The sequence below is a fragment of the Gadus macrocephalus genome, chromosome 7 (assembly GCF_031168955.1).
Source record: "Gadus macrocephalus chromosome 7, ASM3116895v1".
Taxonomy (NCBI): domain Eukaryota; kingdom Metazoa; phylum Chordata; class Actinopteri; order Gadiformes; family Gadidae; genus Gadus; species Gadus macrocephalus.
Genome location: NC_082388.1, coordinates 22,532,633 through 22,559,088, shown reverse-complemented (window position 1 = coordinate 22,559,088; position 26,456 = coordinate 22,532,633). Strand labels below are relative to the sequence as shown.

At 44.4% G+C, this 26,456-nt stretch overlaps 3 protein-coding genes across 5 annotated transcripts; all 3 read right to left on the bottom strand.

Moving 5' to 3' along the window:
• Positions 1–62: 62 nt before the first annotated feature.
• On the bottom strand, positions 63–5,140 carry ddost (dolichyl-diphosphooligosaccharide--protein glycosyltransferase subunit (non-catalytic)). Its single transcript, XM_060055964.1, has 11 exons — positions 4,876–5,140; positions 4,410–4,520; positions 4,226–4,312; positions 3,947–4,050; positions 3,736–3,830; positions 3,550–3,643; positions 3,039–3,187; positions 2,671–2,818; positions 2,219–2,339; positions 764–870; positions 63–641 (listed from the first exon to the last, which is right to left on the bottom strand). The coding sequence occupies exons 1-11, from the start codon at positions 5,105–5,107 to the stop codon at positions 492–494; spliced, it is 1,398 nt and encodes a 465-aa protein (XP_059911947.1). The 5' UTR covers positions 5,108–5,140; the 3' UTR covers positions 63–491.
• A 253-nt stretch (positions 5,141–5,393) lies between these two features.
• zbtb17 (zinc finger and BTB domain containing 17) lies at positions 5,394–15,078 on the bottom strand. Of its 3 annotated transcripts, none has more exons than XM_060055930.1 (15): positions 14,695–15,078; positions 13,702–13,937; positions 13,123–13,299; positions 12,462–12,785; positions 12,189–12,278; positions 11,398–11,738; positions 11,112–11,254; positions 10,017–10,317; positions 9,659–9,746; positions 9,105–9,221; positions 8,611–8,731; positions 8,172–8,302; positions 7,192–7,434; positions 6,784–6,843; positions 5,394–6,675 (listed from the first exon to the last, which is right to left on the bottom strand). In XM_060055930.1, the coding sequence occupies exons 2-15, from the start codon at positions 13,904–13,906 to the stop codon at positions 6,164–6,166; spliced, it is 2,853 nt and encodes a 950-aa protein (XP_059911913.1). In that variant the 5' UTR covers positions 13,907–13,937; positions 14,695–15,078; the 3' UTR covers positions 5,394–6,163. The 3 variants fall into 3 exon arrangements, with proteins under 3 accessions (XP_059911913.1, XP_059911911.1, XP_059911912.1); XM_060055928.1 differs by having other exon boundaries at positions 6,784–6,873; positions 14,695–14,914; XM_060055929.1 differs by having other exon boundaries at positions 6,784–6,873; positions 11,407–11,738; positions 14,695–14,910.
• A 119-nt stretch (positions 15,079–15,197) lies between these two features.
• On the bottom strand, positions 15,198–18,506 carry hspb7 (heat shock protein family, member 7 (cardiovascular)). The gene is made up of 3 exons (XM_060055988.1): positions 17,806–18,506; positions 16,351–16,475; positions 15,198–15,955 (listed from the first exon to the last, which is right to left on the bottom strand). Exons 1-3 carry the CDS (start codon positions 17,966–17,968, stop codon positions 15,776–15,778), a joined length of 468 nt encoding a protein of 155 aa, XP_059911971.1. The 5' UTR covers positions 17,969–18,506; the 3' UTR covers positions 15,198–15,775.
• Between the last annotated feature and the right edge of the window lie 7,950 nt (positions 18,507–26,456).

Below are 26,456 nucleotides of genomic sequence, written 5' to 3'. Positions count from 1 at the left end.
CACACACACACACTCTGTCACATTCATAGTTAACAGGCCATTAATCGCTTAGTCACGAAGACTGGAATGTGAATATTTTTTTATTGTGGCATGGACAAACTCAAGCTGTTTCAAACTAGTAACATAAAAAAATCCTGATTGCTAAAACAAAATTCAGTGCATGTATTTACCGGATCCCTTCCCCATATCCACATAATGGGAAACAATTTAGTTAAATCTGACTTTCTGTATTTACAGCAACTGTATTTCAATTACGACGAAATTAATAGTGTACAGGCCATGGCATGTTTATTTTTGGTACAAAAAGTCCCAACCATCCCAAACAATTGGAAGATATTTTAAGGCCTCCAAAAAATGTTTATTTATCCACCAGATAACCCAACATAAGCCAAACTTTCAAAGAGGGCTGAAGTACAAAGTTTCTATCGTATCAAGTCACAAATACCCTCACGCTCTAACTCAAATCGCAATGACACATTTTTTTCACGTCCTTAATCAGATTTCTCCTTTTCTTTCATGTGCAAAAAGACGATGCTGAAGACGAAGAGGCCCGCCATCATTGAGAAGACACTAGCATAATAGGGATAGGCAGTTGGGATGAAGCGCTCGTACTGAGTGTGCTGCAATGGACGCACAGATACCTGTAGAGAAGATAAATGATAAGACGTTTGTGAGCAAGTATAACTAGTACCAAAAAATAAATCAGTCGACATTGTGATCAGTCTATTAATACATAACCAGGAATTTGTCTAAATCCTCTCACCTGAGTGGCAGAGTACAGATGCGTGTATCCTAGTCTGTTGTAGTCTACTTTGAACTGGAACACTCCATAGACATCAGGCAGTGTGAACTCAACACTATATTTGCCTCCTGTTGGATAGAAAAATAAGTGGTTAGTGTTTTCATCAACTTTTAAAGCTCAAACATAAGACCTGCCCGATTGCTGTATTATGCCGCTTTTCCACCGCACATGTAGCTCGACTCGACACGACTCGACACGACACGACTCGACACGGTAGCAGCACGGGTGCTTTTCCACCGCAAATAGTACCTCCTGGACGTGGGCGGGGTCGGCTGCGCGAAAGGGCCGTGACGTATTTGTGTACGCGACGCAAACAACACATACGCAACCCACACATGGACAGAACCCACATAACAACAATGGAGGACATCGATCGCATTACTATTATTAGCTGGCATGTTGAAGAAGTTGGAGAAGTGGAACATGTTGGCTGCGGCGCTGCTATGGATGTTACCAGCATGGTTGCCATGTCGCTCTCGTGACTTCGTCACACTCTCTGGCCAATCAGTCGCCGGCCGTCTGCCGACGTCACCTTTTAGCATCGGCTCAGCTCGCTTGGAACCTAGAGCGAGTAGGTACTAGAAAAAGCAGCCACTTCAGGTACCAGATACCATGGTACCGCGGTGGAAACGCAAAAAATGCGAGCTGAGTCGAGTCGTGTCGAGTCGTGTCGAGCTGGTACCATGCAGTGGAAAAGCGGCATTAGTATCCCCATTTTAAGCAAGTGGTGCAACTAAATGAAGGAATGTGAAAGTTAATCTGACTAATGTTTTATTTGATATAAAGCTCAGAAGAATTATTATACAGCACTATTATTCTAAGTAAAACATGCAGTGTTCCTCTTGGGAATGGAGCAGTGGCATCTGTGTTCCAATTGTCCACTTCAAAGAGTTTGGGGGGCGTAGCGGCACCAATGCCAATTTATATTTGATCAATCACCATTCGATTATTATGTCAAACAACGAAAATGTTACAATACATGAAATCACTTTTCTATAGTGATTACATCAGACCCAGCAGCACTGCTATGTTATTGCATAACTTCTTGTAGGAGATTCAGATCTCCCAGAGCCTGGGCGGGAAACCAAAACCTGCCTCGCTTCCTCTTTTGATAGAGATTTATATCGAAAAAAATACTAATTTGTAGTGAACTTTCAAGAAGTTTATTTCTAGTTGCCGATTAAAAAGTGTTGAAGAAACTTTTTTTGCAGATTACTACTTCGGGCTGAGTTTGGTCAAAATAAATAGTAAAAAAAAAAAAGTCAAGCGCTGGTCACCCAGATTTGAGCTGGTCTGCCAGAATAATCTAAAATGAACGTTCTTTGCATTTTTCTACACTTCACTACCATCTCCTACTAGACAACAGGCGTTTCATGGTCACCGGGGTGGCGCTGCGTCCTAAATGTAGGTCCATACCGTTCTTCTTGAGGTACGTCCTGACGAAGGGGTCGATCCTCACAAACTCCAGCTGAATGTCGTGACCGTTGAAGGGAACCCAACGGCCCTCAGAGAGCATCTCAATGACCACGCTGTACTCCTGGGAGACAAAGTTCAAACATTCATTAGACCACCAGTGCAGTGCTGGAACTCAGTGTTCAGGTGAACAATAAAACTGTGGACATATTTGTATTCCGTTGACAGGCTTTCGCGTTGCCTATGCATGTTTTCACTGAATATATGCATGTTAAATAAACAATACAATATACAAAAAGCTCAATGAGGACAAAAATATTATTTAAAAAAAAAAAAAAGGTACCACAGGTTAAAAAAACAACTGTAGGACCAAACAAAATAACCCTATTCATAAACTAGGTGATGTCTGCTGACGTCTGTGGTCCACTGAATTTAGTTTGATCTTAAGCACTCACCACCAGATCAGCGATGGTGTAGGCGGCGGGGGGAGTGGTCTCGCCCACTTTGCGATGGGTGACGGCTCCCACGCGGAGGACCCCGGCCTCCTTGAACACCCAGCTGGACAGAGCCTCAGCCAGCTCCAGGTTGCCAGTCTGCTCAAATCTGCGAGACACCACATGCAGAAGACCGTTACAGTCGGCCATAACACAATCCACACTATTACCAAAACATACACTCACATTCACACACGCATGCTCAGTGCATGGGTGGAGCATAGACGTTTTTTTGGACGCTTTTACTTCCAGATCCCGTCCGTTCTCGCAACTCAAGTTCCTAATATAATCTAGATAAGAGTATCATTATATAAACAGGGCAGGGTTACCTTTCGGATCCAGGAGTAGCCTTCTGTACAGGGGAGTTGAAGAAGGCGTCACTGAAGAAGTGCATGGAGCCACTGAAGACCACCCTGGCGTTGTTGCGGGCCTGGAGGCCGGCAATCAGCAGGGTGTTCTTACCAACTGCATGGGGGTACTGGAGGAACGACATGATCATCAAAGATAGCAATGGAAGCTCGGCTCAGCAGCCAGCAGCAAAAATGAAAAAAGCCACAAAGACAAAAATATCTGAAAAGGAATGTACGTGCAGCATACATAAATGTCATGCGTTTAGTTTTTTTTCTTTTTCTAGAGAGACACAAGGGACTAAGACTGCAGATACACTTAACGTCTTGTTCAGTTAGTCATAGCTTGAAAATAAACACAGGTGAATTATGTTAGACTTCGCCCCAATCCCATTTCTACCCCTTACCCCTCCCCCTTGTTTTGAAGGGGGAAGGGGAAGGGGTAAGGGGTAGAATTGGGATTGGGCCTTCTTGTCCAGGAATTCAGTGCTACCTGAGAGATAGGCCTGTCGGGGAAGAAGGAGTAGGAGGTGGAGGAGCCGGTCAGAATGTCCAGGACAAGGGGGTTTTCTGGGTCTGCCACCATGCTAAGGGTGAGGGAATACAGGACGTTATTAGCGTTGGAAATCCCAAAATCAAAATCATGAATACGAATTTAAAAACGGTCGACAATGCTTACCCGACACCCTTGAACAGAATGGGTTTGTTGGTGGGCGTTCCCACAATAGTTGGGGCCTTCAACAGGTTCTCTGGGTCGGCGACGATTAAAGTGTGCTGCAGAGGAAAACAAAGAGGTCTCATTTGGGTGTTGATAAAAAAATGTTTGTTGATGCTTTGCATGATATGAAAAACTTCTGACAAAGGATGGGATTCAAAATATATCTGTTTACCTCGCCAGGATCGGACACATCAAAGTTGTGATGATCGATTACGGCGGTCTTCTCCTCATCAAATTCAATGCCACATTCACTGCCCAGCTCTCTTAAAGGGTCACCTATATCCAAACAAATAGGGGGGAAATTGAAGTCTCAAAGAAAAACCAAAACAGCCTAAAGTTCCGGTTTGTGCATGTGTACTTCTGATTGGATGCAAGTGACTCATCTGAAATTAACCTTTCACCATGCAAATATTTGTTACATGATCGGAAATGCATTGGCTTTAAAACTGACCAATGTCTGAATTGGCAGCAACAAGGACGTTTCCACCGCCGTCGATGAATGATGTAATGGTCTCCACATTGATGTTTCCTCCGAAATCTGAAGTAGAAAATTGCACACATGATTTTTAAACATACAAAATGAAAAGTTGATAACCAATGGGGAAACTTGACAGAGTGTAAGGTGTTTGACGTACCTTCCACAGATGGTGCAAAGATGATTAAATGGTCATAGAGAAACTGGCCATATTTGATCAGCGACAGAGAGGGGTCATCTGCTGTCTTGAATGACAGGTCAAAACCACGATCTGAGAGACAAGAGAAAAACAACATTGTAGGCTTATCAGATCCATAATAATATGCATGAGGAAGTTGTCTATATAGGACACACACGTTATTATTACATAATAACGTATACTGTTTTTATGAAATACTGTTAAGTACACATTGCATGTGAACAAATGACTAAATTTTCCATGATAAATACACACAATGCTTAGTAATTTACATGCGTGTCCACTTTCATCTTCACAAAGCTTGCTCATCCTGCTGCACTAAGTCATACTTCCCTTGCATCGGCACCATACGGCTGGCCAATATACGTTTTAACTTGAAGACCCATGAGCGTTGAACAAAACTCGAACATAGCACACATAACGTTACCTGCGAGACTGCGGAAGAAGATTGAATGGGTGTCTCGGATATTCACGTTGTCCAGCAGGACCAGAGTCTTTCCATCAGCCAACGCTGGGCTCATCAAAGAGGCTAGTGTCAGACATAAAAGCACACCTTTGCCCATCTTATTTGCTCCGCTCTGGGTCGTCCCTTTTGTCTGTTTTCGGGATAATATCGAATTGGGATGGTTCGTCTGCACGGCTGCTGTCAACGTCGCCATTTTGCTGCAGAAGTCGACGTCAGCTTTAGCAGTAGCTGAACCCTGAACCCGGACGTTAACCAATCAGGAAGAGAAACGCGTCGCTACGATTCCAGCCCCACCAATAGCATTACAGCATTATTATAACGCTGGCTCGTCCCATTGTTTGCATGGATAGATTGGGAGCCACGTACTGATGTTAAGACATCTTGACGTTTTTTAAACACAGACAGCTTCATCTACATTATTTTATTCGTCTGCAGTCGTTCGGTTTTGTTTTATGATGTTAACAAGTACGACTTTACAATGCATTTGATATCTGCATTTAATTAGCATTGTAACAAAGTGTTGTGCTTATTTACTCTAATGAACAGAGTTTATTAAACACTGGCAATCAATGTTATTGGTATGTTGTGAATCAGTTTAAGCAGTATTTTCCCACTATTAACATTATACTATTTAAGCTCGTCCAGTACAATAAACGTCATTCAATTAAACTAAAGGGACGGCAAATTATCACCCATTATACCCTCAATTATTGAGTTTTGTCATGGATTTACAACGTTAACTTAACACAACAAAAAAAAATTAGACATGACAAAGATTTATCATGCACATAATATACATTTCCTGCCAATATGTGAGCATCTTCCAGCTCATGCATACAAAAACAAATCTATTGATACAGACATGTTAGCCACAATAGTTCTACAACGCTGTACAATAGTCTTTCATGAAAATACAACTTAGTAAAATATAATGACAATGTACACATTTCATTTGGACGGTTTATGAGCCATTCATTTTAGTGCATTCATTCATTTAGTCTTATTCACCGACACTGGTGACCTTACAAATGATGCTCAGTCGCAGTTTACCTGTAGAACCCATGGTGGAGAAACATTATCTCTCAAGCCATAGATAAATTACTTACAACTGTAAAATACATTTCTTTAATAAAAATGTATCGTCAATATAGTTTTTTCTTCACTCATAAATTATTTCAACTCTCCTCAGTCCGTACCCCAGAAGGACAGGTGTGTCACTGAGCCACACGCCTGTTAGAACGTGACTCGTTTACACCGTCACCATGACATCCCCCTCCAGCTCTGCTTCCGTCTTCACCTTAACCTCCGAGGCATCGACTTCCCCTTCCGCCACAGCCTCAACATCTAACCCCAAAGGAGCGTCCGTATGGCCCACCGCCTCCCCTTCACTTCCCCTCTGTCCCCCTTCCTCCTCCTCCTCCTCCTGCTCCTCCACCTCCTCCGCAGGCATAGTCTTTCCATCCCCTCCATCCCCTCCCTCTCCTCCTTCCTCCTCCTCCTCCTCCTCCTCCTCGTCGCCCTCTCTTCCCGCCTCCTGAGTGCGATACAGCACCTCCCCCTCCTGGATGACGTGCTGTGAGGCCGACTGCCACGTGGCGGCCCCCTCGTCCCCCTCCGTGGTGTACTGGTAGTAGTCTCCGTCCGCCTGGAACATGACCAGGGCCTGGGCCGTGTGGATGCGGACGTGCTGGGCCAGCGAGTTGGCGTCGAGGAACTTGTCGCCGCACGAGTCGCACGCGTACAGGATCTGCGTGTTGGGGTCTGGGGCAGAGAAAACGTGCACATGATGTGAAAAAAGGACGTCCTCTTGTTTTGTGATGTGAACGACAAGTGATGAAGAAATAGCTGCGGGTTAATGCAGTGTCTCACCCGCTTCCTGCACTTTCTCCACAGCCTTGGTGATCTCGGCTTTGAGGGCTTCGGTGTCGTCTGTTGACACAGAAGTAGTCACCGGAACCACTGTGTGATTAGACATGATGAAAGCACATCGGTTGGTTAGCAGAAGAAGAGCTCTGCGTAGCACCAGTCGGCCCGGCAGTTCTACCTTTTGCCCTTTTCTCTACTGCGCCTAGAATAATAATAATTCAAATTGTATAGAACTTATCTAAACACTCAAATGAAACAAAGCGAATATCAAGCGAATATCAACAGAAAGTCCGGTTAAAACTCAAAAGCATCCAGACCACAAGTGAATAACACAACTATAACAACAGCTTGTGTCCTAAGCACGTCCCCGGTCCCTCCAATCAGAGCCCCTCCTGCGGCGGGCTCCCTCACCTGTGAGTTGAGCCACGGTGCTGGCCGCCAGCGCCACGATGTCCTCCGTGGTCACCGTGACGATGCTGACCTCCCCAGAGGTGACCATGTCGTCCAGGCCGTCGATGGCCTCGTCCGAGCTGCCGGCCAGCACCAGCCTCTTCATGCCCGCCTTGCCCTGGTGCACGGTGCGCACGTGGGAGCGCAGGTTGTCCACGCGGTTGAACCCGCGGCCGCATTTGTCGCACAGGTACGGCTTCTCTCCTTGGGATGACGGGTCGCAGGGTGGTAAGTGCGGGTCGTTTGTGTGTGGAAGAAAGAAAGATAGAGGAGGGGGAAGGGGAAGTTGAGCTACGGTTGAAGAAGGGTGTGAAGCACCTTTGAAGTTTAAGTTTGGCAGTTTGGAACAGTTTCCAGTCGTTGGAAATTGTGAGGCAAATATGTTTTTGATTGGATCAATTACTTAAAAGGACAATGCAAGTCTGGGGGATCAAATCATTGGAACCGTCTCCCCTGGCTTCACGAAGACCTAAAGACCTTGTCTAAATCTATTTGCTTTGCTGAGCATTTCGCTTGAGGGCGCCTGAATCTATTTAAAGAATATAGTAGTGTTATATTAATAAAGTAGTAATGAAATGACTAATTCTTTATCTAGTGCAACCTAACCACATTATTCCTTCACCTATTTGAGCTGTAGTCACAGGATGTGGCCGGTCCAGTGAGACGGAAATGATTACAAACTCAGCGATCAGATTATCATAATTTAGAGTTAACGTTTATGTATTCAGGAAGTCTCACTGAGGTGAGCCACCTATTTTGCAAAAGAGAACTGATAGCATACAGGCAGGTAGGCGTATATCAGTATGTTTTTTCTAGACAGGGGACGACTGGTGGATTGGTGCGACACACAGATTCACACTGGCCTATTTTCTTTGAATCAACAGGTGGATTCTGTAATCAGGCGGTAACCTGTGCGGATAATGACGCTATCAGACCGTTACCTGTGTGGATGATGATGTGCTTGGACAGGTCTCCCACGTTGACAAATGCCTTATTGCACATATTACACTTGTGTGGACGGACGTTGTCATGGTGACGAATGTGATTGGCCAGTTGGCTGGACTGGACGAACCTGTCCCAGGAGGCATGATCAAATACAAAAGAAAGAAAGAGAGAAAGAAATAGTTATTTATTTATCTCCTTCGTCTTCGTTAACCAAACACATCACCGTATATTCACAAAGGTCAGGGTCCTCCATAATGTTATAACATATTAAGTCCACGCTGTTACAGGTTGATATATGACTTATTACAAGGGCTGTGACCAGGACACTGTCATGTTAATTGTTAGCAATGTTGGTACTGAGATGCCAAGCCATTAAAATAACTAACCATGGCAACCCCAACAACAACAAAATAAAAATGGCTGACACTCTCTGACCTCTTCCCGCAGCGGTCGCAGACGTAGGGCTTCTCTCCCGTGTGCTGGCGGACGTGGGCGATGAGGGAGCTGGCCTGGGTGAAGGACTTCCCACACACCAGGCAGAGGCAGGGCTTCTCCCCTGCAGCACGGAGACATCACCATGCGGTCCACTTACTATTGTTCAGCCCTCAATCACAGCCACAGTCTCAAAGGGCCTTGAGGCTGCTCAGCAGTGCCGTTGGTATCATAATGGACAGCCACAGTGGTAGCATTACAGCAAAACAGTTGAGGTAACATTCTCTCTTAGTTTTAAGTTTCACTACAACCGTAGTCCTAGTTCTCCTACGAGGGACCCCCACATCTTCATATGCCTTCTCAAAGGACATTCATTGTCGTTTGGTGGGGAAAGGTTCCTTGTTGTTTTGACATCTGATGATGGTTAGGGTGAGGGATTGTGGGACAAAGTGCAGTGATGTCGTGTGGGGGTGATGTGCTAAGTGTGTGCTGCCCACCTGTGTGTATTCGTTCGTGCCGTTGTAGTGCTCCGGGGTCGGCGAAGGCCCGCTTGCAGTGCATGCAGATGTAGGGCTTCTCGCCGCTGTGCACGCGCAGGTGACGCTTCAGGTTTCCTGAGGAGGAGCAAAGGCACACACACACACACACAACACTCGAGCGAGAGCCGGTCGCAGCACAAGGGCGATGAGGTGATAGGGGATGAGATGCGATAGCTGCACTCTTTTAGCTGCTGCTTGCTTCATGTCCTGCTTGCTTGCAATGATGTGTTGTGATTATTCCTCTGCATGTGCGTCATTTGTCTATATGAATATGCGTTTGCAATTTTGGTCCATGTATATATCTGTCATTACTTCATTACCCGTTTTTAACAACTGTCCAATCTTTGAACCTCAAGGCATGTTCTGCTTTTGCTTTGATGTACTTTGATGTACTTTTATTCACAACTATAAACAATAAAAAGGATAATGAAGACTTCAATATCACATCCTTAACTTATATTCAAATCATATCGAAAATATTGCACGCAGTAAAAATTGATGTTTGAGCTCACCTGAAGTTGTAAACTGTTTCCCACACTCTCTGCATTTGAGAGGGCCGTCAGCTATGTGGATCTTTAAATGAGCCTTCAGATTCCCCATCTGAGGAAAGCATTTCAACATGAATATAATATGAATCCACTAAACCTATGGGTCTAACATCCATGAAATAAAGATAACCCAACTACATCTGGTTGTGATATAATACAAATTTTGTGATACAAAACGTTTTTCATCTTGATATATTAAAGATATTATATGTGGTTACCAAGTGAGTCTCTCTCACTCTTAGAAGAGACTGAAGACTGCCCTGCACTTTCATACTCTCCAGACCTGATTGAAGACTGTCATGCACCACGCTCCTCCGCTGACCTGATTGAAGCGCTTGTCACAGTGCGGGCATTTGTTCCCCTTGTCCGTGTCGTGGGTCTCCAGGTGCCTCATCTTGGCGGTGGGGTCGGAGAAGGCCTTGTCGCAGAAGTCGCAGTTGTACGGCTTCTCGCCGCTGTGCACCAGGTGGTGGCGCTTCATGTTGCCCGACGTGGTGAAGAGCTTCCCGCACACGCCGCAGCTGTAGCGCGCCTCTCCCGTGTGCCGCTTGCGGTGCAGGTTGAGCAGGCTGATCTGCCGGTAGCTCTTCCCACACGTGGAGCAGCAGTATGGCTTCAGAGGGCTGCAGGGGGCAGACGCACGTCAAACCTCACTTGTGTTAGATGTGTTGTGTATGTGCGTGTTCATATTCTGTGTAGTTCGGTGTAATTGTTGCGTTCTTATGTTCTCTTGTTTAAAACGGAAGCTCCCCTTCAAGGATTTATAACGAGTATGATTATCTTATCCTAATGGCAATAGGTGTTTTAAACGTAAAAATGACTGGTGATGATGATTGAATGTGTAACCTAAGATATAACTGCATGGAAAAGATGGCAGAAGATGCATTTTCTTTTTCTTTATTTCTATTAATTGTTTTCGGAATAAATCACAGTTACGAGGAGGAACTGATCGAAGAAATAATGCAGGTTGGACGTTGCTTATGCATTTTTAAATCATTATCACTCTATTGGGATTAATGGCGAACAATTCTGCATTTCGCATAGTTATTTTATAGACAATATGCAGAATCTTTTCACTTATACGCATCTATATAGACTGCTTGATCTATCCAGTTTGTAAAGGTGAGTAAAATGACGCGATAAAAGCCCCTTTCACGTGAACGCGCATTGAACCTAAAGCGGAAAACCTGGCTAGACTAATCGAATCCAAAGTCAGCTTCGTAGTACCAATTAACTCTGATCGCGAGTTGCGTCTCTGTCTTTCCCAAGAAAGCCTGGGTATGTTCAGCGAGGTTTGTAGTACTGGGCACTGGTCTACCCAGGATAAGATTGTACTAACAAGGACTGAAACCATTGGTCCAACAAGCTGCCCACTGTGAAGAATAACCTGTTTCTTTCAACTGTGCAAAATACTGACCTGTGTGTTTTCTCATGAGCCTTGCATGCCGCGGGGTCCGAGAAAGCTTTATGGCAGTCCCGACAGCTGAATGGCTTTTCTCCTGTGTGGATGCGAATGTGCCTTTTGAAATTGCCTGTGTGCGTAAATTTCTTTCCGCAATCCTGGAACAAAAGACATTTGACAGTGAATGACCTTCTCTGAACCAGAAATCCTTTCAAAATGAATGACTAAACGATGACATCGTTACCAACATAACGTGTTGCAAATTAACACACACACGACTAAGCACACGCCGAACACGCACAGCTCTCACCTCACACTTGTGGGTCACGGAGCTGTAAGGCTTCGACTCGGATCGTCCGTTGGCCGACCCCGTCGGCGTGCTCCTTCCCTCCTGGTTCCCGCCTGACTCCTCCTCATCATCATCCTCCTCCTCCTCTTCCTCCTCGTCCTCCTCATCTCCCAGGTCTTTGGTTAACTCACAGTCCTCCTCCCCGTCCGCCATGTGGCCATCTTCGTTGTCCTCCTGGTTCTCCTCCCCATGTTCTCCTCCTCCTCCTCCTCCTTCTTCTTCGGGGCCCGGGAGGCCCGGGGGCTCCTCCTGCTTCACCCGCTTCGGAGCGCTCTCCTCATCCGTGTCATTATCTTGAGAGGAGGAGGAGGAGGAGGAGGAGGAGGAGGAGAAGAAGAAGAAGAAGAAGAAGAAGAAGAAGAAGAAGAAGAAGAAGAAGAAGAAGAAGAAGAAGAAGAAGAAGAAAAAGGAGAAGAAGGAGGAGGAGGAGGAGGAGGAGGAGAAGAAGAAGAAGGAGGAGAGGGAGGAGAAGAAGAGGAGGAGGAGGAGACGGAGAAGAAGAAGAAGAAGAAGAAGAAGAAGAAGAAGAAGGAGGAGAACAACAACAAAAACAACAACAACAACAACAAGAAGGAGAAGAAGAAGGAGGAGGAGAAAAAAAAGAAGAAGAAGAAGAAGAAGAAGAAGAAGAAGGCAGACGTTTTAATAACATGACATAAAGACATACGTGTCATATATGTGACAATGGCAGACACAATCTTAACGCGTCGCTTGTTAAGGGATCGACTCGGTGGGGTCCTCACCAGGTGGGAAGTTTCGGCGAGGAGCTCTCCTGATTCTCCGGCCCCTGGAGCTCATGTACACCGACCCCCTAGAACGGCTCCACTGGGATTCTGGAAAATTAGAACAAATGAAGTCCAGCTGAGCAACACAAGGAACCTAATGGAATGGCTGGTCCTCATCATATCAGTAAGCCCTGCACTCTTAATTAAAGTTGGTAACTAAAAGTAACTTTGAGGAATTGAAGGATGAATATCGACACTAAATGTGAAACAAGTCCGAAGGGGTTTACTAACTCGGCGTGTAGTCAGCATCCCTTGGGTCGTCTTGAAACTCTTGAACGTCCTTCACAACGCTCTCCTCCTCGGAGCCCGCAGGGGCCTTTGTCTGGGCAGCCAGCACTTTGAGTGGGGAGCTTTTAGGCGGTCGCCCCCTCCCTGGGTGGGTTCTGCCGGGGCTGGGAGACGCCACTGGCGGGGCTGTGTGTTCAGTGGGTTCGCCTGCTGCCGTCTCCTGCACTTTTTCTGCCAAATCAGCACTCTGGGTCTGTGTCTCCTCTGCTTTGGGAAGCACCTCTCCAGGGTCCTGTTCCGGCTTCTCTCTGGCCTCTTCTTCTTTTTCTTCGGTTTTGGTTAGAACGCCAAAGGAAAGGAGAATGAATTAGGTACGGAACAATTGTCTTGACCACAGAGAAACACATCAGAGGAAACGCCAACATATCAGCAAACCAGTCAATAATGTCGACTTTAGATGAAATTATTGTTGAAGATGCCCTTCAGAAATCCCAAATATTTGCATATGGGGAATTCATATATTTTTATACAATTATACAATCTGTATAAAAAGGCTGTTTCCAAATCGAATAGCGGTGGTTGGTTGAAAAGGACCTTGCCAATCCTTAAAAATAACTTACTTTGGATGCAAGCAGCTAGCCTATGCAATGTCTATAGAACCCACCTGCAGAGAAATCTGCTATGAGCGAAGGTGCGGAAGCCGTGACCGACTGGTAGGCAGAACAAGCGTTGACTACTTCCTGCATCTGGAGAAAGTTGGCCACAGCCAACACGTCCTCCATGTTCTGACAGCTGAGGCTGAGCTTAGCTGTGTACATGAACTCCAGAACCTGGCCCAAACCTAGAGTCAAACCCAGAGGAATACAAACTCTTCAGCAGGGTAGCAAGTTGATAGAAGAGGCTATAGCTGATGGTAGTTCATCTTGGTTGGATGCTTGTTATAACTTTGTCGTACAGTCTTTTATAATCAAATATTAGTGGGGGGTGGGGGGGAACAGTCTGAAATAATATTGTAAAATGTTTGATTATTGGTTGAATATGTACATTAAACCCAACCCATAACCCATAACCCATGAGGGACAAACCTGCAAAATGCTTAAATATTGAAACAAAGTGAAATAAAGCAAATACTCTGAAGACTCTAGCCTTGCCTTGTTTATTTGAACTTCAAGACAAGCAGTCTGACTATAAGTAACCTAATTTAAAAAGTCACATTCATCAATACATTAAATTAAGAAGAGACCTGCAGCATTGCTGATGTCCAGATGCACCACGTCGTTCTGGTCGATGAACAGGGTGCGGAAGTAGGAACTACAGGCCGCCAGAACCGCTTTGTGGGCCTTGAAATCCACTCCATCCACCACGAAGGTGCAGTCACACAGCAGGCCCATCTGGCGCTGCTGGTTTAGCTGCTCCAGGACTTTCCCACTATGCCATGGGAAGTCCATCTTCGATGATGACGAACTTCTGTTCAACAAGCTGTTGAAAAGCAAGGGAAAAAAAGAAAAAAGTTTATTAATAACCATGGGCATAGACAAAAACATTGTCTATTTGGCTACTGGGGGCACACTGGTGTTCCATGACATTTTGAGGGATTCAATACATAATCATGATTCAATTGGTATGTTTATGATTGTTAGATGTAATGCAAGTTTTATTATGTTTCAATACACCGTGGACAAATTTTTGCAAAACAATGTATAACATGTCCTGTATCCTGGTGGTTTGTTCTGGTCTACTTTATGGGAAACATTGCGAAAATAGCTTAGAACCCATACAGTTGTATGACTCTTAAAATCAAATGGTTAATAGGGTGGGGGTGATTATGACAAGTAAGTTATTATGTGATTGGTTTGGGGTTGTGTTTTAACAATCCACCCAAAAGTGTATAAAAAAACCTTTCATTATCACCAGACGATTCGTGTAGTTAACATGTGATTAAAGAACGTCACACTGGGCAATTCAGGCAAGATAGCAATAAGGAAGTTGTCTTATGAACGTGACTTTAATGTGAACGAACTTTTCAGCACTTGGTTTGACGGTGCAACCGATTGATTACAATTCCTCCATCATTGTACCTTTTCTATCCGGGATTAATTTAGCGTGCCTAGACATGCATGTAGGAGAACAAGATGGCGTACACTGGCGCCAGGCCTGTCGTTTCTCTGTCGTTCTACGGCCTCGTTCGGTTGTTTATAAGCACGCCATTTTAATACAAAATGAACACCAACATTACCTTTGCAAAGCCGCTGGTATCCAGTCTCCAAATTCCCAAATAGTCTTTGTTTTGGAGTGTTTTTCGGCGATATAAGATTAAACTCAATCGAGTTTTTCGGTGATCGATCTTGCTCCGCAGACTAGAGATCCACCGCCATCTTCCACTCTCTGATCGATTGATAGTGGCCGGGCGGAAATTGTACAGGAGCACGCGCAGTTGTTAACCCTGCTGGAGATGCTGCTTCTGACCTCTGGAGGGCGCAATCTACTCACATTACAATTTACCCAATTACATACGAAACCAGAGCTTTTACGCACACAGTTCTGTGCGACCGTTTAAATGCAATCTAAACAGTCCAACGTGTTGCGAAGAATATTTGCGTGGATTTTCTTTAATGCTGTTTTATGATGCAACGTACAAAAGAATAACTCAACTAAAATAGTTGGCCATTTGGTTGATAATGATTCTGTGTTGCACACCGATTTGGATCAACGAAGGATGAGACAGACCTGTCACCAAACTATGGGGGAGATTTATCGAGTTTAATGTAAATCTATAGCTTTACATAGAATAAGAACAATCACAGGTGGCAAACGTATTATCACATTAGACATAAAATGCTATACATTATATATAAGTACCAATATGTAAGATGTTCCATCGTCGAGGTGGTTTCTGAGGTTGTTCTTATAATGTGGGTGTATTCTTAAGAAGTATATTATTCAGCATTGAATAAAAAGTAGGAATTCCCTCAACACTTTTTTATTGTTTTGGTTATATTATTAAAAATTTGCCCACAGTGAACACAGTCTCACACAAAACATGATCTATTCCCAAAACAGACTTTTTTGTATGTCACAGAAATATAATGTGCAATTACTCCTTAACATTATTGTGATTAGTAAGCAGGGAAAGTTTTAAAACTTCAATTAAACTCTTAAATTACTGATACAAAAATTGTATCAGAGGAAAAAAATACTTAAAAATACAACTAACGGTAACAAGAAAAGCGCTAGTATCGACATCAGAAATCAGGGGGGGGGGGGTGAAGGAGAATAAAAAACCAGACATGAAGGAAGTGCATGGCCATGGCTCCTCTCTAGATCTTGATCTCCGTGCGGAACGTCTGCAGGTGCTCGTGCTTGGCGGGGAACCTCCGGGCCCTGACGGTCAACGCCCCGTCGGTGCCCAGCGATGAGGCCACCGAGGTGGGGTCCACGTCCTCAGGGAGCTGGCACTTGTGTGTGAAGGTGTTCATCACCGTGCCGTCCGGGGCCAGCTAGAAACACAAGATATTGTTTTGCGATCGCTAAGCTTTGACAGTCGTCGTATGTCGCAACATTTGACCACACTCTTATGTACATCAGAATGCATCGTGGGATTTTCTGTTGTCGACACCTGGCCATTCTGTGATGACTCGATAGAATTGTAATATTGTACTACTGCTAACCACTTTCACAGCTTCCAACACGACAATCTCTTCCCTTAATGACAAATCCTTTCACGATGAACTATTAGACCATGACCAAAAAACCATAACTACCAATAACATCTCTATGTTCCCTGCTTCTGAAAATGGAGGTGGCCATTACGATGGGACGCCTTGATGTACAAGCCCTAAACCCTATCTCTCTCTCCAGATGGGCTTCTCATCTCCAAGCTGTTCAAGCTGACCTTTTCGGCGCGGACTTCAATCTGGTTGTTGGATGTGGTGACGATCACATCTTCCGGGGAGAAGTCCTGAACGTCGACTGTAAACTGGTACGAGTCTCCCAGGGTCTTGATCTTCCCGGCCCCACCTTGAAGCAAACACACAACAAATATTTTATACTGTCTTTGTGTGTGTGTGTGTGTGTGTGTGTGTGTGTTTGTGTGCGTGTCGTTGTGACACCTTAGCACCTAATCTAATGACGACCCACTTTTATTACCTTACCCCCCACACTGGAGGGTAATATGTGCTGCTGACATGGGAAAACTATGAAGAAATGTTTCCATAATCATTATCGATTATTACTACCGCCCAGCATTGATTTTTCAGGGACATACAACATATTGTATGCAACATGCAACCTAGTGAGAGTTTACCAGGCAAGTGCCAATGCCCATGATGTCATCAACACAAACACACACACACACACGCACGTCACACAAACAGATATACACACGCAAACATTGGAGAGATGTGCCAATTGCGTGTGTGTGTGTGTGTGTTTGTGTGTGTGTGTGTGTGTGTGTGTGTGTGTGTGTGTGTGTGTGTGTGTGTGTGTGTGTCTTTGAGAGCATGCATGTGATTGCTCTGACACCCGGCAGCCTTCTCGTGTTTCCTTTTGTGGGCGTCATACCCAATGTGTGAACTCACAGTGTTGGCACTGCCTCCCACATTCCCATATGTGTGCGTATGGGCCCCTGTGTGTGTGTGTGTGTGTGTGTGTGTGTGTGTGTGTGTGTGTGTGTGTGTGTGTGTGTGTGTGTGTGTGTGTGTGTGTGTGTGTGTGTGTGTGTGTGTGTGTGTGTGTGTGTGTGTGTGTGTGTGTAGCTTTCCAAGCTATGAAAAGCAACAGCGACCCTTCTCCTGTGGTTCTACCTTCTGATGTGAGGCATACCAAAACATCCATCTTTAGCTCGCTAGTTTTCCCCCGGATACTCCTAACCGGTCTCTGCATTGTTCTGTCACATATTATGAATATCTGGAATACACTCAGAGTAGACATTTGTTTCTGGATTTTGGACAGAAGAGATCTCATTCAGTAGAGGAGTAAAACCTCAGGAAAACATCTTTCTGAGTTTGTCCTTTCCATATATCTTCCCAATGTTCCTACATGCTTTAACACAAAGCAGCTCTGCAAATGGTCAAACCAAGCCTGGATTCACAATATTTATTGAAACCAAACTAATTTCTGCCTGTGGATAAACATAACTCATCATAATTGCTATCAACGGACATACATTCTTTCTTTACTACAACACCAGCTATCTTCACAGCAGGTTCAAGTTTAGCATGGCACGTTCCGAGTCTTTTATATGGCACATCTTCCTCAAAGTAATCCGAGTCCACATTGTTTCCTAAGCCTCTACTGTGCCTATAAGCTTAACAATAAACCCTAACAGGGATTCAAGTTGGCTACTCACTAGGAAAACCCAAGGGCTCGCTCCCGGGACCAATGAACGAGCCAAAGTCCTCGGTGAACAGGCCCCTGTTCTTCTCCATGAAGGGGCTTCCGGAAGAGCCTGAGGAGGTCTGGTGGAAACTACGCTCCGATCGGAAGGCGTTGGAAGAGTTGGACACGCTCATGGGGGGCAAGGAGGTCCACTACAGGGAGGAGGTAGGAGGCAGTGGGAGGGATGGAAGAAGAGGATGCTCTGGTCTTGATGAGGAGGGAGAGAGAGAGAGAGAGAGGAGGGAAGGAGGAGTAGCGTCTTGAAGGCAGTCCACCAGTTCACTGTAGTGCCGTGAGAGCTGGATCGGGATTATTCACAAACGATGGGTCTTTTCCTTGTGTTGGAAGTCCGGTCTCAAGTGTTGTCTTCATACAATTCCCTGGATCCCCTTTTGTATCCTTTTTTTTTTTTTCTTTCCACCAATCAGTGAAACTGTTTGTTCAGACTGTTCCTCTTACTAGTTCCGAGGACTCAGTGTTACCTAATGCTTGGGATGACCACTGCCTCCTCTGTAAACCAACCTGTCTTTTAGAGGAGGGTAAAGCGCTGGACCTTTATACTCCAGAGTGTGTTTGTTTGTCCGGACGGTGTGCTAGAGTTGTTTGAAGGGCACGTGGCCACAGGGAGGGGAATAATGATCTATATTTATAACAGGACAAAGAGTGAGAGAGATGGGAGATGAGAGAGGGAGAGAGTGTGGCTGTGGTTGGAAAAGTTCCGGATGATAAGGGCTTGGGGTTAAGAAGGTATGTGAGAGAGAGAGAGAGAGAGAGAGAGAGAGAGAGAGAGAGAGAGAGAGAGAGAGAGAGAGAGAGAGAGAGAGAGAGAGTGAGAGAGAGAGAGAGAGAGAGAGAGAGAGAGAGAGAGAGAGAGAGAGAGAGAGAGAGAGAGAGAGAGAGTGAGAGAGAGAGAGAGAGAGAGAGAGAGAGAGAGAGAGAGAGAGAGAGAGAGAGAGAGAGAGAGAGAGAGAGAGAGAGAGAGAGAGAGAGAGAGAGAGAGAGAGAACTTACCGTGAAGGAGGGAGTCAACAGTTGGCATTCCATACACTTCCTGAAATAGATATTCTCTTTACCTCTGTCTTCAATCCCACTTAGCTTATTGCTTCTCAAGGTTCCATGGTCCGGGTAACCATGTCCATAATAATAATAAAATGTATATGAATAATTATGAGAATAATGATAATGATACTAATATATTTTTATAATAATTAAAATGAATAAAAACATGAATAAATAATTATGCTAATGACTAACAGTAAATAAACAATAATAATAATACATAATAAATGTATGTGTGTGTGAGTGTGAATTTATTTGTTTGTTTTTGTGTATGTGTGTGTGTGCGTGTGTGTGTGTGTACGTGTGTTTGTGTGTGTGTGTGTATGTGTGTGTGTGTGTGTGTGCATGTGTGTGTGTGTGTGTGTGTGTGTGTGTGTGTGCGTGTGTGTGTGTACGTGTGTTTGTTTGTGTGTGTGTGTGTGTGTGTGTGTGTGTGTGTGTGTGTGTGTGTGTGTGTGTGTGTGTGTGTGTGTGTGTGTGTGTGTGTGTGTGTGTGTGTATGTATGTCTGGTGGAAAGAATGTGATGGAAAACGCAGTGGTCATAGCGTGTAGTGTGTCTGGACCAGGGGTGAGTGACATCACTGTGACAGGATATTAGTTGATCTATTAATATCGGTTGTTCTGGTAACACTGTGTATCATGATAAGAACCTAACACACGGATCGCCAATCTGTACATTTAAAATAGATGCTGAGGTCCATGTTTATCAGTAAATCATGCATCATGTGTGTGTGTGTGTGTGTGTGTGTGTGTGTGTGTGTGTGTGTGTGTGTGTGAGGAGCGGTACATGGGAGAGATGAAAGTAGGCTGTGGATGGACATGTCTCAGCAGGGGAGGGGGAAACTGTGGTATTTATCTTTTTATTTTCTATTCAACACAGGAAGTCTCATTGATATCCCGTTAACGATGACACATACATAAAACATCACATATAAGACGACTATAATATTTTAAAGTCCCTCAATGAAAAGAGTAAAAGGAGCAGGTATAAAGACAAACAGAGCAGGTGGCTATTAATAACAGCGTGGCGGGAAGCAGGACTGACAGTCTATGGCGAGCGATACCTTAACACATGTCATGATAGTGCACTATTAATACTCATCACAATGTGTCATGTTGATGTGAACACTGACCGACATAGAAACGTGACGTTGACGTCCTGTTGGTATGCATTTTGATTATGCCAGACATGAAGGAGTCTGGCATAATTGAGTCTTACTAAATTGGTTATTGATTAACCAATGATTAACTATGGGATTAATGTGACATGTTAATGTGTTAGTACTTTAATTTGGTTTAAGGTGCAAGTGTACGATTTCGACACATTAGTGCTCCACACAAATAGGGGGCAGCATATTACCAGAGTGGCATCCTATTGTATTCTAACTGGTATAGGTGAACTGCATAGCAACACACAGCAAACTTGCCAAACATTTTAAAACGGTCAATAAAGTAATACAATAAGCTACCTTTATAAGATATCACGACATAGCCAATGTTACCATTAACAGATTTTTACTTTACTTTTAATACTATTATAACAAATTGATTTGTGCTTGGAATAATATGAATGAATGAAGACATGGAAACGGAGAGGAAGACTTAATATAATAAGTTTCACTTGGAATAAAACAACCAAGTGAAACATTCTCAGCGCTCTATTCTGGTTGACTGAGTCATTCCCATGAGTCACCCCTGCAAGGTTAAACGACTTCACTGCACATCAAGGTGTGTGTGTGTGTGTGTGTGTGTGTGTGTGTGTGTGTGTGTGTGTGTGTGTGTGTGTGTGTGTGTGTGTGTGTGTGTGTGTGTGTGTGTGTGTGTGTGTGTGTGTGTGTGTGTGTGTGTGTGTGTGTGTGTGTGTGTGTGTTTGTGTGTGTGATGCTGTTCAAACAGGACAAAACAACACAGAGTAAATAAGCTGTCAAGCTTTCCAGACCAAAATACAGAATATGGTACGCCTTTGCACACAAAAACACACACACACACACACACACACACACACACACACACACACAAGTGTGGATGTGTGGGTCTCAGCTGTTAGGTTACATCATGTTTCCAGACAGGAGGATAAATCCCTCTGCGAGGGGGTTAGGCACTGGCTGGTTGGATTCTCCAGCATCAGAACTCAACATTTTGTCCCTCTTAGTTATTGCGTAGGGGGTATGGTAATGTTTTTTTCTTATTTAAATTGAGTTTTAAAGAGGCAGGAGAAGGTAAGTGAGGTATAGTGGAAAACATTAGGCATAAAGCCTTACTTATCTCCAGGAACCAGGCAACATCATTGTTATGCAGTGAAGACCTAATTCAGCCCGAAATGACCCGTATCCAGTCAGAGAGCCTCCCTCCAAATTGCAAAGACGTTTTAAGGCATTTTAAACACCTGAGAAAGCAGTCATGTGTGACACCCCTAGAGAGATTAGAATCTCCACTTATAGGAATTGTTAACTAACAAGAGACAATTCCAACCACCAAAAAATAGGAAGCATGTAAAAACTAGCAAAACCGATATTTTTCTTGGGATTGATCTCCATAAAATCCAATGTCCAAACCATATCGTTCTGTACTAAAACTCGCCGAAATAGAGGCAAAAAACAACCATTTTCTGTTAAAACCAAAATTGATGTCCTACTTTTGTTGTCTTTGTCACCAAAGGTGTGTTTGAATGCATATCATCACCATACACGGATAATCGAGGGTCTGGGCACCATTTTGCAACTAAACAATCAATGTATATTAGCTAAGAAAGGGTTTCAGAGGAAATAGGTAAATTCCCTTGCCCAATCAGAAAATACATTAAATAAATGCAATGAATTGATATACTGTATCAACTTTTGGGATGTTATTTTCTGAAAGAAACAAAGCATAGCAATTAAGTTAACGCATGAAAGGACTAATACTGCATAGATGCTATCATTAAATTGACCAAAAAGGGCAACATTTATTATCTTTGAAGGACGCGCACGTTGAGAGGAACTACTTTGTTCTACCTACATTCATTGTGTGGTTTCTATGGAAACAGGTTCCAATTGTTTAACCCGGTGGGTGTATGTTCGTGTGTGTGCATGCGTGTGTGCATATGTGTGCGTGCATGTGAGTGTGTGTGTGCGTGCACGCGTTTCACTTGTCCCACTCCAGATTTACATAACCAAAAATAACATGAGAGTGCTAACAGAGAGCAATAACTGGAAGTGAGTGTATGTTATGAAGATAAATTATATTAACCTCAACACAAAGCTACACTCACTGTGTGTGCCCATGTGTACGTTTGCGTGCGAGTGTGTGTGTGTGTGTGTGTGCGTGCGTGTGTGTTTGGGTGCGTGTGTGCGTGTATGTGTGTTTGTGTACATGTGTGCACTTGTGTGTGTGGGTGTGTGTGTGTGTGCGTATGTGTGCGTGTGTATGTATTTGTGTGTGCATGTGTGTGTGCGTGTGTGAGTATGTGTGTGTGTGTCTGTGAGTTTGTGCTACTCTACTACTGATTACCGGGAAACTATGCAACCATAATCATGGGTCAGATTGTTCCAACACTGGGTGTATATGTTTCTATAGAAGCGATTATCTATGGCTAGACTTGAATACGTTCTGTGTGTGCATGGGTCATTGGACCAGAATATCTTCTGCTCGACTCCAGCTTTAAACACATGTCTTCTTCACGGCTCAACGTTGTCAAATGAAACAACTGTGATAAGACAAACCAACAGGGTTAGACAAATACATAGGCCTAACGCCATTGCATTCTTCATCGACTACTTCCCTGGTTATTCAATGCGATACAACAGATACTAGTTAACCCTTGTTTTTAAAGAAACAAGGTAATTGAGATTCCAGCCCGACTGACATAATCCTCTTGGTTCATGTGTGATGAATGACAGGTGGGCGTCAACAACCTTTGGTTAACAGTCTCATTAGGTCTGTGGATCCCGATCCTCACAGCACTATGGCAAAGGCAGATGAAGGACAATCACTTCAAAGAGTGGATTAGAAACAGAAAGCCACCCATAGCTGTGACAAACATGCTAATATGTTCTTAAGACTTCTGATGTCTGCCAACCATTCCAACACAACGCACTCATACTTCAACAGCCCTTTACACAGCAAAGGAATCATTTTTGGTCAGCTGTCTGTCTGTCTGTCTGTCTATCTATCTATCTATCTATCTATCTGCCTGATGACTGTATAACAATTATGCTTTGTGATTGGAAAATAAGTCAAATAATTTTGACTTAGAAATGAAAATGAAGTAATGTTGGGCCTCCACACATGTTGGTTTGACATGCAGTCCTGCAGAGAATCAGACAGGGATGCTGGTGTTCATGCTAGGGTAATCATTCAGGGCAGGAATGGAGTGCCTTGACGAGTCTAGCCGTGAAAGCTTTTTACAGAGGCGGGAAGCAGGGAATCAAAGGCAGACATCCCCTAATGAGGGCCTTCTCCTTGACGATCGATGGAAACCATGCCTTCAATGTTTGTGAAAGGTCAGTCCGAGTGAGAAATCAATCGGAGAAAACAATGGAGCGCAGATCAGAGGGAAACTCCTGAGGGAGTTGTCAATCTGTCTGTCTGTCTGTCTGTCTGTCTGTCTGTCTGTCTGTCTGTCTGTCTGTCTGTCTATCCATCTTGTGTCTGTGCGTGTCGTGTGTGTGTGTGTGTGTGTGTGTGTGTGTGTGTGTGTGTGTGTGTGTGTGTGTGTGTGTGTGTGTGTGTGTGTGTGTGTGTGTGTGCGTGCCTGTGTGTGTGTGTTTGTGTGTGTTTGTGTGTCATGTGATCATTCCCTTGCGCACCGTTCTGAAGACAGCTCGTTCGGACCAACTGCTGCCATAACAAATGAGACTAAATGAATGTTATAGGCTTTAGTTCTTTTGGGTTTTCAAGGATAAATCCTTCATTAACGTGATCAGATTGTCTGCTTCTACTGCTGCTACTGAGGCTGTTGCTGGGCAGGATGCATGCAGAAGATGAGCAGGCTGTTGGTAGCGGTAGTGGGGGCAGAGAGGTCCGGGTCCATGGCCCTATGCTCATCGTCAGCTTTCTCACGGACCTCAGTGTTAGATAGGCCTGCTTATGAACAAACACATTGATGGACGCAAACACACACACTCTCGTTTGAGGACATAATAATAATTCTTTATTTCAGACCCAGGAGGATCCGTATCAACACAAACAAAATAAACAAATAACCAAACACAGAGTAAAAAAAATACACAAATTCACAAATTCACAATATTAAGTGCCGAGCATACAGACATGATCGCCAATGGTTCCACAGTCTGGAAGAAAACCTAACCGAACTGCATAGAGGGTTGGCCAAAACGGCAATTAAGTTATTTTCGGACTCAGATGCCCTACACATAAATCCATACATCAGGCCACGTAACACAGCAGAGCAGGTAGGGACCCCAACACTTACAAACATTTGGCTTGCGCTGGAGCTTCTTGGAGCTCTCAGCAGTAGCCTCATGCTATCATTATAGGCCACTGTAAGCTTTCTACTGCTGCCTTGTTTATACCGACACCACAGGTGGGCAGTATACAGCGGCGTGCAATACGCTCGAAAGAGTGAGATTTGAACAGGTACAGAGCACATACTAAACCTACGGCAGAGCATGTTTGCTTGTGCATACAGCTTCCGACGCTGCCTATAGATATCCTTGTCATCAGACAGGTCATTTGACATAATATGGCCCAAGTGTGTAATTTCACTGCACACACTGAGTGCGGAGCCAGACAGATAGAAGTCAGGGAAGGTTGACTGTCTGTCTCCTCTGCTTCTGACAATCATGATCTTACTCTTTTTTGCGTTGTATTTTATGTCAAAATCATCACCATACTGTGTGCATACTCTCAGAAGCTGTTGTAGACCAGCACTATGTGGACTAAAGATGACCAGATCATCTGCGTACATAAGGTGGTTAATGAGTGAGTCCCCAATCCTACAGCCTGTACCAGATGCATTTAAAATCAAAGACAAGTCATTCATATACATATTAAAAGAAAAGGAGACAAAATTCCGCCCTGGCGAACACCATTGGTAACATGAAGGGATCAGATGTTACACTCCCCCATCTCACCCTCATTGCCTGATGTGAGTCCCAATAGACCAAGATTCTAATTAAAAAACTAGAGACCCCACTTTTAGACAATTTTAAAAACAATTTCCCATGATTAACACAATCAAATGCTTTAGAAGCATCAATAAAACACATGAACATTGTGGTATTTTGCCTATTATATTATCTAAAATTTCCTTTAGTGCAAAAATACATAAATCAGTACCATGCTTTCTTTTAAAACCAAATTGGTGGTCAGTAGACAGGACATACCGCTCAAGTCTACTCAGTAGAACTGTCTCCATTACTTTGGACATGACACTGGCCAGAGCTATTGGCCTGTAATTATCAGAGCTGTTTAGCTTCCCCACTTTATCTTTTACCACTGGTACTAGCACAACAGAGAGCATGGAATCTGGTAACACTCCATGAACAAAAAGGCCTGTGTAACATAGAGCCACCAGGGGTATAGTTTCTTACTGGCAAATTTAACATGTTCAGCTGTAATAGCATCCTGACCACAGGCCTTGTTATCTCTTAACTTCAATATAGCTTCATGGACTTCAGCAGCAGTGACAATAACATCATCATTAAAATCTACACTATCCACTACAAACATAACATAACATAGACACACACACACACACATTTATGGACGAACACATACACACACATTTACGGACGCACACATTAACAGAGAAATATACAGACACACTTACACACATGCACACAAACATATAAATATATATAAAGCGTATTAAATCAATGTTTTCAAGGTCCGTTTGTACATCTCTCTACCATGGTGGGGAGCCTACCTGAAGGATCTCTGCGCTCTCATGGGCGACTACCAGGTGGCATGGAGCTCAAGTGACCGCGAGCATCGGAGAGGATACGGCTTCTGTTTCCTTATGTACAGACGGATCTACACCCGGATCTGGTCTATTGTTTCAGTATTAAGCATTATTCGCTTGGCAGGCTCTTTACTGTCTGCCATGTGACACTACATCAACAGGGGGCGTTCATGTGGGGAGACGTGCTGGTTCTAGCTGCAGCTGCTTCAGAGCTCCCATCAGCGGTGGGTAAAGGAGCCAGGATGCACGCCCGGCACGCACACAGGAAGTTGAGTTGTGTGAATGTGTCCACGCATGGGCCTGTGTAGTTTAGGTAAACCCCCCCCCCCCTATCAACCCACCATCGATCCTGGCCCTATGCCCACCCTCTCTGACCCCCCCCCCCCCCCCCCCCCCCAACGGCTCTCTCTGTCCTCTCGCTCCCTGAAGGTGCGCTGTTCAGCGTGGAGGTGACGGGCTCCCACCTCCCCCCTGAAGGCCCACGTCCCGAGGTTCTTCTCGGCCGCCTGTGCGCCAGGACCCTCCGCTTGCTGAGTAGAAACGCAAGCCACCACTCCTCCCGCGCCGTTCGCCAGTCATAGCGTAGTACAGGATCCAGGTGCACTCTGTCTGCATCGATGTTTGTATCATTATTATTATGGGCGTTATGTGCCTTCAT

What these genes read in the sequence shown, in the direction of transcription:
- hspb7 (XM_060055988.1), bottom strand. Translation starts at nt 17,968, where the DNA reads ATGAGCGTGTCCAACTCTTCCAACGCCTTCCGATCGGAGCGTAGTTTC. An exon ending in CGAGCCCTTGGGTTTTCCTA is followed by an intron (nt 16,476 to 17,805) that starts GTGAGTAGCCAA and finishes GTTTGCTTCAAG; the next exon opens with GTGGGGCCGGGAAGATCAAG. An exon ending in TTGAAGTCCGCGCCGAAAAG is followed by an intron (nt 15,956 to 16,350) that starts GTCAGCTTGAAC and finishes TTGTGTTTCTAG; the next exon opens with CTGGCCCCGGACGGCACGGT.
- ddost (XM_060055964.1), bottom strand. Translation starts at nt 5,107, where the DNA reads ATGGCGACGTTGACAGCAGCCGTGCAGACGAACCATCCCAATTCGATA. An exon ending in TGCTGCCAATTCAGACATTG is followed by an intron (nt 4,051 to 4,225) that starts GTCAGTTTTAAA and finishes GTTTGGATATAG; the next exon opens with GTGACCCTTTAAGAGAGCTG. An exon ending in ATGTGTCCGATCCTGGCGAG is followed by an intron (nt 3,831 to 3,946) that starts GTAAACAGATAT and finishes TTTCCTCTGCAG; the next exon opens with CACACTTTAATCGTCGCCGA.
- zbtb17 (XM_060055928.1), bottom strand. Translation starts at nt 13,906, where the DNA reads ATGGACTTCCCATGGCATAGTGGGAAAGTCCTGGAGCAGCTAAACCAG. An exon ending in CATAGCAGATTTCTCTGCAG is followed by an intron (nt 12,786 to 13,122) that starts GTGGGTTCTATA and finishes CCAAAACCGAAG; the next exon opens with AAAAAGAAGAAGAGGCCAGA. An exon ending in GGAGAAAGTGCAGGAAGCGG is followed by an intron (nt 6,676 to 6,783) that starts GTGAGACACTGC and finishes TCTCTGCCCCAG; the next exon opens with ACCCCAACACGCAGATCCTG.